This window comes from Pecten maximus, chromosome 11, assembly GCF_902652985.1.
Source record: "Pecten maximus chromosome 11, xPecMax1.1, whole genome shotgun sequence".
In the NCBI taxonomy this organism is placed as follows: domain Eukaryota; kingdom Metazoa; phylum Mollusca; class Bivalvia; order Pectinida; family Pectinidae; genus Pecten; species Pecten maximus.
This window is the reverse complement of record NC_047025.1, coordinates 2,668,744-2,682,998: the sequence shown is the minus strand read 5'-3', so window position 1 is coordinate 2,682,998 and position 14,255 is coordinate 2,668,744. Positions and strand designations below refer to the sequence as shown.

The 14,255-nt window shown below is 39.3% G+C and overlaps 1 protein-coding gene across 5 annotated transcripts in view; it reads right to left on the bottom strand.

Annotated features, from left to right (window-relative positions):
* LOC117337311 (uncharacterized Nudix hydrolase NudL-like) overlaps positions 1-14,255 on the bottom strand; it is a 46,347-nt gene that overhangs the window by 24,076 nt on the left and 8,016 nt on the right. For 3 of the 5 annotated variants that reach the window (XM_033898226.1, XM_033898222.1, XM_033898224.1), the window contains exon 2: positions 7,933-8,020. The exons of the other annotated variants lie outside the window; for them this stretch is intronic. Coding sequence is in view for 2 of the 3 variants with exons in the window: in XM_033898222.1 (XP_033754113.1) it covers positions 7,933-7,961 (29 nt within the window). In the remaining variant the exon portion in view is untranslated. The remainder of the gene's footprint in view (positions 1-7,932; positions 8,021-14,255) is intronic. 5 annotated transcript variants of the gene reach the window in all.

The following is a 14,255-nucleotide window of genomic DNA, read 5'->3' as shown; positions in this document are numbered from 1 at the left end:
CACAACACTGTCTTGTATCAACCCTCACAAATCATGCGGTGAAATCCCGCGAGATGACATGCGCAAGTCACGTAATTTAGTACATACACCTTTCTTTGGATTCAGTTCATATTATTTGATACAGGATTTACTGTCTGATTTTTTCGCTGCTATCTATTTTTTCTTGAATGATCTCTGCCAAGTCGAGAAGTTTGGTTTGGTTTAGTATTGTTTAACGTCCTATCAACAGCTAGTGTCATTTAAGGACAGTATCCCCTGTGTGCGAGACACATGCATGTACTTGTATGTGCGTACATTAGGATGCGGTTTTTCTCCCTGTGATATCGCGAAACTATTGTCGACTTCATAGTGCTACCTCACTGAAGTATACTGCACAAAGACATCCAACAGGACACCCCACCCGGTCATACCATACTAATAACAGGCAAGCAAGACGTACCATTCCCAAAATTCTGAGCGTCAAGCGCGAGTAGCCACTACCATGATGTTATCGACTCTGGCTCGGCCAGTGGACGTAAACCAAAGACGTCCTCACAGGGGCGAAAGTTCAACTAAGATCAAAAGTGAGACCGTGTCAAGGAAGACTTTTGGATGAAAGAATAAAGTTGTTCAAAGGAAAAGAAATGATAAGAAAATTCAGTCCTCTCTTACGATCATGCGATGGGGTAAGCAGGTACAATTCTTACGCCCTACCTGCAGATGCCGCGAGATCTGACGTCATAATGACAGTATGGTTATTGCTACGGCCATTGATACCAATTCTGGATTACCCAGCATTGGTTGGGCAATTCTGCTTTTATATCACATCGGGGAAAAGTGTCTTTGTCACGGAAATCGCTGAAGAGAATGTTGATCGTCGCCATCTTAGTGATGCACTTCCGGCATTTTCGGCTGTTTGCTGTTGCGTCAGATTGTGTTTCTGTACATTATTTTCAGCAAGTCGCTCGAACTATGGGACGAGAGGAAGTTTCGTCTAGTCTAAATCCGGCAAATCTACCGGAAGATCATGATCCATCAAACGGTAAAACCACGTTCTCATTCGGGGATGACTTAGACAAATTCATCACACCCCTGACCACGCCGGAGACACCATAGATGAGCATGTGATAGGGGTATTCTTTTTTCGCACAAGATAAGAAAACGGGTCCAATTATAATCGAAGAGCTCGAGCTAGCTCTCCCGTATTAACGACCGGTCTGAAGCTCAAATGGAAAGCTCGTATGTACCAATACACATATTTAACCAATTGTCTGGCGTCTGTTCAGCGGATCATTACTAAGCTGTTTCAATCGGCGTTTTCAAACTTTCATAAGACCATATCTCTTGTGCCGGAGTCCATTCATTGTAGACTGAGCGCAATGCGTGCTAGACTGTTCTAAATCTGATTACGGTGGAATAGTGCACGGATATAATACAGACACAGGTGGGCGTATTGGACTATAATGCACACACAGGTCAACGTAGTGGTCATAAAGTACTGGACGACACGAACATTTAAAAAGTAAACCTTATATGTTTGAATGCCATTAAGAAAGAAACTTCAGCTGCAGGCGGATGGAAATGTCAGTATATTTTTTTTCGGTTTTACATGCGAAATACCATCTCTGACAGAAGAATATAACTGGATTTAAATGTAAATAATGTTATTTCACATTTGGGATCTCTCGGCATGGTTGATTTGAGAAGTAATTAAAATTAAACGAATGATGGAGTTTGATTAAATTTTCTCAAATAAACTTCCTGTGGTGGATTACGACCACCGTCGTTTTAAATATGCATTACATACTATGTATATATATGCCAATATATCTATATACAGTTAACAAACCCGGTTATATTGAAATCATCGGGGAATGGACAAATTCTTCAAATTAACCGGGATCCAGCCTATGGCCGACATATTTCAGAACCGCGCTTCGTCAAAAACACACCATTGCTCAATATAGTTAATCGACATTTTACCTATTGATAATCAGTATTTACAATTGGTTCCTAAATGATAATATCTTCACAGTTTATTAAAAATATGTTAAATTCGATGGAAGAAATCTTCGACTGTTGCTTGTTTTTGCTTATTTAATTTCGCGGACACACGTGAAAACAGTTTCCGGTACATCTGGGCTACTTTCCAAGAAACTATCGCCTGAAATCAGTCCTGTGCGTCGGTGATAGATGCATTTCCACGAATATACTTATATTTGATAACAAACAAACAACATGGGTCCATATCTATAAAGCAAACAACATAGGCTCACATCTATATATATACACATATATGTTCAATAACAAACAAACAACATGGGTTCATATATATATATATATATATATATATATATATATATATATATATATATATATATATATATATACACACACATATATGTTTAATAACAAACAAACAACATGGGTTCATATCTATATATAGATACATATATACAGTATTTAATAACAAACAAACAACAAAGTGTATGCTTTGAATTCTGAATCGCGTGATTGAGCATGTCATCTCACGGAATCTCTCAACAAGAATTAACTTGAAAGAAATTCTAAGCAAACTTCATTCTCCATTAATTTTCATATCTTCGATAAGAATCATGTGTACTAAGACGAGCCGAACCGAGCCGAGGCAAGCCGAATTAAGCCGAGCCGAGCCGAATTGATGTGAAACAAGATAAACAATATTACGTAACACAGATACGTAGCTCGAACTTTGTTGATGGTGAATATAATCGTGGCGGCCCCTAATTACAACACACCTAATTAAATCGACGTTTATAATTAGTATCCGCGGTCAACTGAGGACCAGCAGGTTGATCGGTCAAGTCAGAGACCCCAGCCTCTAGGAAGAGAAGGCCAGTATCAAGGCGCTAGGCGTAATACGCTGAAAATACAAACATACATATAGGCCAAACTACTGGGAATAATAAAGTATCCTAGTAAAAAAAAACATATACTGTTCTCAAATGGTCTGAAGAGTAGCCCGAGTATCCTTGTCCCCAACTCGACAAGGTAGAATTTGATTGGACAGATGTCTGATATGGCATGTCTAATTACCGGTTTTGGGATCAGAGGATACCCGGACTAGGTCTCCTGAGCAAACTTATTTGATAGAAGAATTTCTAGATTTGTCTGACGACTATCTCGATTTGTAATATTCAGAGCTTCTACACATAACCTAAAATGTTCTACCACAAAGAAACAATATCCAGACTGACCAATTCCATAGGTTCTAGCAGATTTTTGTTTCTTTTTTTAAATTTCTTCGTGAATAAACCTGGAAACCTACAAAGCACCTATTTGACTTTCTGCATACAAGAATAGATGACTCTATTAAACAAAGGTCACGAACTTCAGCGCTCGTTCTCTGTGACACTCACAGCAAGGACAACCTGGAAACTGAGCCACTATCGATTTTTCTACTTACAGACAAGAAAGTCAGCAATACCACACAGCAGACGACACCGTCGCTAACTCGCTATCACTGAAACTGTGCCCACTCAATTTTCTTCTTTCCCACTGATTCTCAAATGTGTCCAAGACGGACTAGCTGTGTTGTTATCCGTCCCGCTAGGTACATGTACACCACGGATCATGGACGATGTCCTAAAGACTGGACATAAAACCGTGTCGCGTCTTGGAGACAACAAAAGATGTTGTCGGTAAGCATGGAATGTCAGCCGTATATTTTTTTTTATTAAACCTGGCGTTCAAATAGATCAGGATTATCAACTTGAAACTAATGTGCATTTCTGTGATTAGTGCTGATAAAATTCCTTTAGTTAGTTTACACTGCTTCACCTTAATGAATGATATAATGTAAATAAAAGGGACGTAACGATCGGAATATCTCGGCTATTTCCGCCCAGACTCGGGATCACACCGAAAGCTGACGAAATGAGTTTGGGCCAAACCGCTACCCCATGTGGTCATTCTTATATGTAAAGACATATACTTTTTGGAGATTTGGAACTAGATGTGACAAGGGAGTTAACTATACACGACAAATATTTATGACTTTACTCCAAAACGTTTAATTTACAATTGGTCACATTATCATACTGATATTTATCAACACAAATGAAAACTCACTTAAGATCCTACATACCATCAAAACAGCAAAAGTAGCCGCCTTAGATGTGGTTCAATTATTGTAGCGAATGGAGAGAAACCTATTAAGATGTTCAACGACTGCACGATTTAATGGGATTTGAACTACAGGGACCTGAGAATCTGTTACGGTCTATGCATAATTTGATTATTTGACCTTTCCTAGCGCGTATAGCACATTTTCAGGCGTTTTGGAGGGGGGGTGTTAGATTTGAATTCGGAAAAAATGACACTCCTTGGTCCCTCCCATAACTGAATATTAAGAAATATCTAAAAAATGTGCTATACATACAATAAAAGGTCAAATTACACATTGACAGTAACAAATTGTCCGGCCCCTGTGTATTGAATAGGTACCATCACAAAGGCTCGCTTATTTGAAGAATATTTCAGAAAGCCAGAGTACACGGCTTGTACACCAGTATTTACAGTTTCACACATTTATGATGTACTAGGAGTTGTCAGCATAAACGGACCTTTTCAATAAGGTTCTTGCCATTTAAATATATATGTAATTAGACACTGAATATATATACACTATGTTAACCTGAAGTTGTTAAAGTGACCTCTCTTCAAGGTCAAGTCAGGTGAAGCGATACTCGATGAACACGTGTTATAAATTAAGTTTGGCTAGTGCGCTGAATAGACTTTTGTTAACAATGACATCCCTCGTCCCAATAAATCGCCCCTTGGTCTCAGTGACTGGCTATATATCGGTGTCAATAAATATTAACTTTATTTACTTTACAACAATTGCGAAACAAGCTATTTTAACTTATATTAATCACTCTTGTTGGCCCGGATGGAGGCGCGCGAGGGGTCTTACTGTGAAAGGAAACCGGAATACCAGAAGAAAAGTAGTCGGACAGGTGACCCAATTCCTATTCACGTCAGATCGGGGAATCGAACCCCGGGCGCCTAGGTGAAAACAGAGTGTGTTAGTAAACCACTACGCCATCGCCCACCCTATCGGCGACAGTCACATATCTAACGGTGAAATTGGCGGTTAGCTACGTCACAGAAGATCATTCGGTTACTAGATGTATACGGACTCGCACCAATTGGAAAGAACAGTTATCTGGTTGACAACTTTAGGGAAAGAAATCCCAATTCCCACTTGACCTTATAATTTCGTGATATGTTTCTTACGATGTATAACTTTGTTTCATATCATTAAAAAAAGATTTGAACTGGTACATTCTTTCAGAAATCCATTCGTCCATGCTTAGAGATAGAAAACAAGCCAATCCCAACAACAGTTTGACTAAACACTCCATCCGATTTGTCACAGACTGTTATAATGTAATTGAGGCTTGGTTACGCCTTTTCGGGAAGCACGACATCTATCAAAACTACAAAACGTCTGTAAGACATAAATGCCGCTGTCATGTGACTTTTGGATAAAGTTTGACCAAATTCCATGAAAGGATCAAATTGCTAAGTGTTTAAATTGAATCAGTTGATGATTTTCCATATATATAGCAAGTGTGACCTTGGCCTTGACCTAAACCATGAAACACAACGATGTCCGGAGTTTTCTCATACTTGACCTTTGTATAAGGTTTGACCAAATATGTCAAAGGATGAAGTCGTTAGTGTTTACATAGAATCGGGACGGTCGGTCAGACATGGGCAACCATTTGCCTTCTCCCCTCCATTCTATGGCGGAGACATAACAAATTGAGAGCAGATAAGTAGAGCCCAAATTGCATCGTGTAGTTGTTTCGTCCTTCTAGGACTCTTCAGTGATGTTACGACAGGCCTAACGTGTTCATAGGATGCGACCAAATAGCTCGATATATATCTGTAATTATTACATGTATATGTATAATATATACAGTGTAGATTTACATTAGGCTTGCAACATTTCAACTGCGTTGTATCACAGAAGGAGCCAATTTATCAAATTCTGGTCACAGACCAACTGAATGTCCGTCGTAATCAAACACCATGATATACAGGCAGTGATGTCACAATGTGATAGCATGATGTGATGTCATGATGTGATGTCACGATGTGATGTCACAATGTGAGTCACGATGTGATGTCATGATGTTAGTTACGATTTGAATCACGATGTGATGTCATGATGTCACGATGTGATGTCATGATGTGATGCCAAGATGTTTTGTCACAATGTGATGTCACGATGTTATGTCACAATGTAATGTCACGATGTGATGTCACGATTTGATGTCACGATTTGATGTCACAGTGGAATGTCACAATGTGACGTCACGATGTGATGTCACGATATATGCTGTGTCGCGCAGACGATACCAGACTTATCTCCCCTGTTCAGCTATAGTGCTTAAATGTCACTCTATATTCCAAAGTGTAACCGACTAGCAGGACCTCACCACGGACTTGACCGAATATCTCGTTATGTGTTTTTTCTCGGCTACTAAGTATCACACTGAAATCGACCTCCGTCCTAATGCTAGAATTAATTTAGTCCCACAAGTGTACACCTAAACACATTGGCTTATATCTAGATATAACTTCGCGTGTTCTCATCAACACCGCTTCTACCTTCACGCGATTATAATGTCTTTAAATCAATTATTTTTTTCTTGCTGTAAACTTTTAAAAGTTTCCTCGCCAACAGAAATGTCCGCACTAAAAACACTCTAACATACATGTAAAAAGAGTTTTTTCACGGAGAATTGACTGGAATGGCTCTAGGAAAAAAAATCGTGTGTGTGCCGAAACATTAAAATCCTTCAAAAGTAAAATCAAATAGCAATGGAAAGACTTGACCATTTAGTTCTTGTGGAACCGGAAACAGACCGAGAATACAACCAAATGGCCGAGAGGTGCTCCCAAGTCTAACTCGGAGAGCTCGATGACTTATATATGTAAGTAAAAAGGAGGTTTCTTTCTGTATTTATTTGCTCCACCAAAGTTCCATGCATACCGAGTCACTTTGCACGGCTGCACGATTATCCCAAGTACCCTGGATTGTCTACAATTAGGTTTGTAAAGCACAGACAGCGTACTAAATAGGGCTAACCATACACTAATTAGTACAAGCATATATATAATGCATTTCGTTGTATACTCTGTAGCTTATTTACAGAACATGCACACATACTGCAGATAACAGGTTGTTGATGTACGGGAAGGGTAGGGGTGGAGTGGGGGGTTGTGTTATTGGACAGAAACACTCCAAAAAACGCGCTCGTGCCCGGCACTGTATGACGAATTAAGAGTTCCCTAGTTACCGCATAGCAACCAATTTTCTAACAATAACATAGCAAAGATGACATTACCGTCTGACAATCATAAAATGCGATCTCGTGCAAAAAATAATCTTTCAGTAGAGAGTCAATATTTCAGTTTTCACTTAAATTCCTTAAACTATATAATGGTAATTCACACAAGTAAGTCAAAAACAAAATAATGTATGTGTTTTTCATGCCCTTATGGCTCCTATGCATAACTGAATAACTCGATCAGCATGGCAATGTAAGCCACATGTACGTGAACGAGTCACTTCCGGTCCAAGTGATTGACATTTTATTGTGTTATAGACATGCATGCACACTTCTTAGTTCACGTGATATCAATTAATGATGTGCACGCGCCATAATGATGACGTAAACCATCAACATTTTTCGGGTTCTAATGGTGATCAAAATTGCATTTAGCAACGCTTTGCAAGAGATATGCACGTGTATATCTAGTTAGGAATTTAGCTGGAAACTCTAAAACTAGTAGAGGAACTCGACAAAAATTCAACTGCTGTTGATTTTATTACAGATATATAGTTTTTATGTTGAAATATTACGACATTGGAGTCTAAATCCACTTAAGAAATCTTACTGTATCTGTTGGCTGAAAGCCCTGATCATTCCAATGATATCTCGGCGATCTTTCTCCCTCAATCCAGCCGCCAGAAATATACACCGCTCTGTAAAACAAATAAAAAAAGGAATTTTCATGGGTGTTTTTGTTTACGTCTCACGTGTTGACAAGTTGGCAGAAATGTAATCTGTACGTCATCACCTGGCACATGTTAATTTTGATGGACAGATACCTTTGACCTCACCTGGCCCTGAGCCCGGCCTATATTCCTGAGCCCGGCCTATATTCCTGTATATGGTATACGTTCCCAAACAATCTGTCAACACTACAAAAGTATATACCTCTCTCTCCACCACCCATCTCTGATGCAGGAGGTCCCACGTAAGTCGCCTCAAGCCAAATATCCCTCAAATATTTAATTTGAAAAAAAAATAACTTAAAATTGAACGAAGATAATTTTAAACCTCGTGGCGTGTTGAAATTTAAAACAGTACACGGGGATATTTAATGGTCAGTGTTAAATTTGTCGTTATAGTATATGTCGACCCTCGTGATTTTAAAAGTAACATGATTATTGTCCATTTACTTTTAAATGTCAAAATGTTAAATTTTAGCAACATTTTTCACTTGCGCTTTTCAGCACAGGGGCTTGGCACCAATCCACAACACATGGCTCTATACGTATACGTACTTACCAATATTTATTTACGAAATACCAACTTAACACCGCAAGTCTAATTTAGCTTGTGCATACCTTACTACTTACATTGTGCATTGACCTAGATTTAGAATTCTAGAATAATTACACACATTGGTATAAATATATAACATGAGAGGAAAAAACGCAACGACCAAACTGGGATTCGAACTCGGGACCTCCGAACTCTAAATGTTTGAGCTACCTGACCGGCGTTCAGCCCAGTCAACTTCCGCTACCCATATGAGGGTCTGATTTTTCTGTAAAAGAGTTTAACTTGCACATTTTTACAAGAAACAATCAAGTAGGATTATGCAAAAGTCAAATATATATTTTCCACACCGTAACTGATATTTCCAATACCAAGCGAGAGACAAAATCAATATCCTTGTGCATCAAACGTTGAACCCAATGACTGTTTAGTAAGACATATTTAAGATATGGCTGTAAGCACCGTAAAGGCCCTTAAAAACATTCTAAGTCATCAGGCGCGCTACACTTACAATATCTATTTTAAAATATGATATGATATATTCAACACAGTACAATTACGACAGGAAATTCAAATCTTAACCTTCGGATCAACTACACATAGTGCATAATTATGATACATTGTGTTGATGATTAGATATATAACATAGTAAAACAAATGACGAAGGATATTTATTCTGTGACTCGTGCCCTGACCGGGTCTCGAAAAAAAAGAGAGAGAAAAAGAAAAAAAAAAAAAAAAAAACCCCAAAAAAAAACAACAACAAAAATAAAAGAAGAAAAACCAAAAAAAAACCTCATGATCTACGGCTCCAAATCCAATGAGCCACACTACATTTTAATGGCGCACCGATAGTTGTCTTTTCTTTGTGATAAACTTAAGGATATTTTCTCTTAGTTTTTCCCCCAAAGACCTACCTAGGAACACAAGAAACAGACATCGGAACAAATAAATTTCCCGTTAATCACGACATGTTTGTTTTTATCTACAGCCTAGCAAAAATATAATGTACGTGTGTCCACACATTGCATTTAACATCCTCTTTGAAATGCCATCTCGCTGAGACGCCATAAGCCGACACCGTAGTAGCATGACTCAAGCTTGTGAAATAAAAAATAAAGTAAAATATATATATTGTGACGGTCAATCGCAAATTGGAGCAGGTCAATTTTGGTTCTGTATATAGTGTTCCCCAGTTGAAGTCATATCAGAAACTCTTACTCAGTGATCACATTAGTCGCCTCATATATATACATACTGCGGAGTATTGAAATTTTAAATTTTTGTATAATTGTTGCCATTCATTTTAATGGTCTACTTTCTAGTTTGGAAATACATTAAAAGAGACCGTCAATCGTTTTAACTTTGATTTAGTTTAAATGGTGTTCCTGAACAAATGGACTTTCTCGATAATGCGTGTAGCAGTATCGTAGTTTACAAGCGAATCAGACAAGTTTGTCAGCATATCTGTTAAGTAGACAAATCCAAATACGTGTCTAACTCAGCAAGCCTCTGTTCTTACTTAGTAACGAAGGAGTGCACAGCTAGTGGGTATTGTCTGTACAAAATCTTTCTTCCGAACGCTGACAACTACTGGTGATTTTCTATAGGGTTTTTATCCAGTGTTCTCGGCACCCGATTGATATATTGCAATGCGTAACAGTACATGAGACACCCAAAACAAGAAAGGGACTGTGCTACGTAGTTATGAAACCAGGTTACGGCAGCGCGTATCCGCCATATTACATTTACATTTGTGAAGTAATGGTGTTTGGTCAATGGTTTGGTTTGTTTTGTTAAACGTCCTATTAACAGCCAGGGTCATTTAAGGACGTGCCAGGTTTTGGAGGTGGAGGAAAGCCGGAGTACCCGGAGAAAAACCACCGGCTTACGGTCAGTACCTGGCAACTGCCCCACGTAGGTTTCGAACTCGCAACCCAGAGGTGGAGGGCTAGTGATAAAGTGTCGGGACACCTTAACCACTCGGCCACCGCGGCCCCAATGTTTAGTCATTCTGTCCAGTGAAATTTGTAAATCTCAACCTGTTTAATTTACCATTGAGCGACAGAGATGGCATTTATTTTCAATATGAATGCTATCTGTATGATAGGACCATACTTGGGTATATATGTGTGACACTGAGACATGCGTTACCCGATTCGATGTCCGTCAATCTGACGCGTAAGTTAAAACGACGTCAAAATGATGTTACAACATTTTCATGTGATCTAGGTCGGCATGGGGTCGAAATGAGGTAATAACCTTGTCATGTGATCTAGGTCAGCATGGCGTCAAAATGATGTAACACTGTCACGTGATATAGATAAAATGGCGTCAAAATGATGTAACAACAGCGTCACGCGATCTAGGTCGAATGGCGTCAAAATGTTGTAACAACATTTCCATGTGATCTGCGTCAAAATGGCGTCAAAATGATGTAACAACATTATCATATGATAAAGAATGGCCGCATGGCGTCACAAATAATGTACATGTACCAACATTATTACCGGTAAGTATATCATCTAAAATGTATCTTATCATAGAGTCAATTCCAGAACGAAACCCCTGCAAAAGCCAGGAAACATTGATAAAGACTAAAGATAAATGACAAACCGCTATCAACGGAGCTTTTCTATAAGCCGTGATTTTCTTACCCTTGTTTTACAGGGGCCTGTACTTTTTGTTTGCTTATTTGGGAAATATTATCAACAGATCCTTTTTATGTTTCGTTTAGCTTCGATTAATGAAACTTGTAGCGGAAGTACAGCAGCTTGAAATACATACTGATCAACATTTCATAAAACAAAATGATGTACAGGGACATTTAAACAAGTTCAGATTAATAGGAAAATATGAATATTACAACAAAACTTCACTACGGGAAGGGGCCTACATTCGCCCCTAGATAAACCAAAACAAATCACGGTTGAGTAACGTTGTCATGTCATAGCTTCCCAGACACGCACGTACGAACATCCATCAGCTAGGTCACGTGATCTAAATATCAGGGACAACACATAAAACACCCACATCGCCACTATAGTCAGTAGACATAGCTTCTCTTCTGTCACGAGGGAATGGATATAGCTATCGTTAATGATCGCGCTGTAAAGTAACACATTTATATAATTCCAAAGACATACTACCCAGCAGGAGAGCCGGTCACGTGACAGGCAAGTTTGCAAGATGGCGGCCTCTCCGTCAGGGTATGTTGGGGAACTATTCTTAGATATTGACAGTGATGTGGAAAACTTATCAAAGCCAGTGTTATGAAACCATAGAGTTCCAGACAAGCATGGGGCAGACAGTCTCAAGCAAGTGTTTTGCAGTATCTGAAAATTATATGTAACACATCAAATTATGAAATCGATTACAGTGTCCGAGAATTATATGTTACACGTCAAATTATGAAAATCGATTAAAGTCTGCATATTTGCTTCGACCTCACCCAATATTATTCATTTAACGCACTTAAGAAGATTAAAAACTCGTCATCTTTTAAGCCGCCATCTTGTGCTGATTGCCACGCTCAATTTCCTTCGGGACGACAGAGATGTCGCGGTCACCCCGGCGGGAGATGGGGGACGGCAGATCGAGCAAACTGCCCTTGAAAAACGGTAAACTCGGCTAAATCCAGCAGCGCCATCGCCAACAATGCGATGACAATACAATTCCGACAACAATCGAAATACCATATCCTAAATAGTAATAGGTATCATCGTAACCTGTAATGACGGACCTGGTGCCAATGACCGTAATTCCTGTCGAAGGTTGATTGCTTCCATGTAAATGAACAGTAACAAATGAACGAGTTGGCCATCTTGCCAATGGTTTGTATGTTCTATGCTACGTCCCTGATCATCAGACACCGGGACGGTCCCGCAATGATGTGTATTCCCACTAGGGGAATCATTACCTACTTCCCCAGATCTTCACCGACACACAGATCGCCACGTAGCGGAATGTGTTGATGTTACTGTGTTGCCACTTTGCAATCTGTCTATGATATCTACCCACGCATTATTAGACAGCAATACCTGTAACACATACCTATGCCACAGGTGCCGAATTGAGCAGAACAACAATGTGGTCGGCCACACCGCAAGGTGTACAGACATGAGCGTGTTGATGAGTTCTTGTTTAATTGTGTACAAGAGAAGGCCGACAAATACACAAAACCGCAATTCTACCTCAAAGGATAAGGTGCAATAAGGGCCATTTTCGGCCCAATCATAGATATATGGGCTTTATAAAAAAAAGTAAATTCAAGGCGTTTCCGTGTTATGTTGCCTAACAACCATCCTGACAACACAGATATGCTAATTTTGCTAATTTCGGCGATTTCGGCGTCAAGTAAACTCATTTTTTGTCAAATTTTAACAATTATTTAAAAAAAAACGAAAATTGTCCCCTAGAACTACGTTTATTCCACTTCTTATTGAGGCATACACTTAAACTTCACAGTTTAATTTCTCCAAATTTTGGGGCCGAAAATGGCTCTTATTGCACCTTATCTTTTAACAAAACCACGGAAAGACATGAACACAAGCTCTTGGCTAACTGAGATATATAAAAAAAAAAATGAAAATATTATCATGTGTTTCTAAAGGATAAGCGACTTTAGCTTCTTCGACGACACACGTCAATGAATTGGTTGACGTCTACAAATCCACAAGGACTTTCAATGAACGTCGAATGCACTAAACTAAACTCCGAAAACGTCACAGCCCGTGTCACGGGAAGTCCGTGTTGTCTGACCAAAAATACAGTGTACATGTATTACTTTTATAACCGAATTACCAGTCAAAATTAGAACTACAAACGACACGGAACAATAAAATCATAGCCATATGTCCACACCGTTCATTAAAGAAATGTAATACAAGTCAAACCCGGATTAAGTCACTATTTCAGAAGGATAACTAGGATGATGGCAGCACGATTTTCTCGCGACACAGGCGGTGACAACTTCTGAACCTAGATTTGTATGGAGGGTGTCGTCGTGACCTAGATTTGTACGGAGGGTGTCGTTGTGACCTAGATTTGTATGGAGGGTGTCGTCGTGACCTAGATTTGCATGGAGGGTGTCGTCGTGACCTAGATTTGTATGGAGGGTGTCGTCGTGACCTATATTTGTATGGCGGGTATCGTCGTGACCTAGATTTGCATGCGGGGGTCGTCGTGACCTAGATTTGTAGGGAGAGTGTCACCGTGACCTAGATTTGCATGGAGGGTGTCGCCGTGACCTAGATTTGTATGGAGGGTGTCATCGTGACCTAGATTTGTATGGAGGGTGTCGTCGATGAAGCAGAAGACGTTTACCCTTCCGGAACAATTCCCCCAATCGGAACGCCTCGCCTCCGTCTGCGAACGTAGATCTAGTTTCGGAGAAAACAACGAGGGGTTCCGATTGCAATTCCCCTTGTACCTTTTCAAGGGTGTCCATGCAAATATAACATTTTTTAAATTTTCATTTCACAAAGAATTTATTGAATGAAGTCAATGGGTTTTGCGAACAAGCTAATGCTTACACATATAAGCTATATCTCTATATTTTTTTCATATTTTACCTTCTTTTGTCGAGTTTGAGTTAGAATTATGGTTATCTTGGTTTAAATTGTTTTATACTGTACGCGAAGGTTGCTCTAA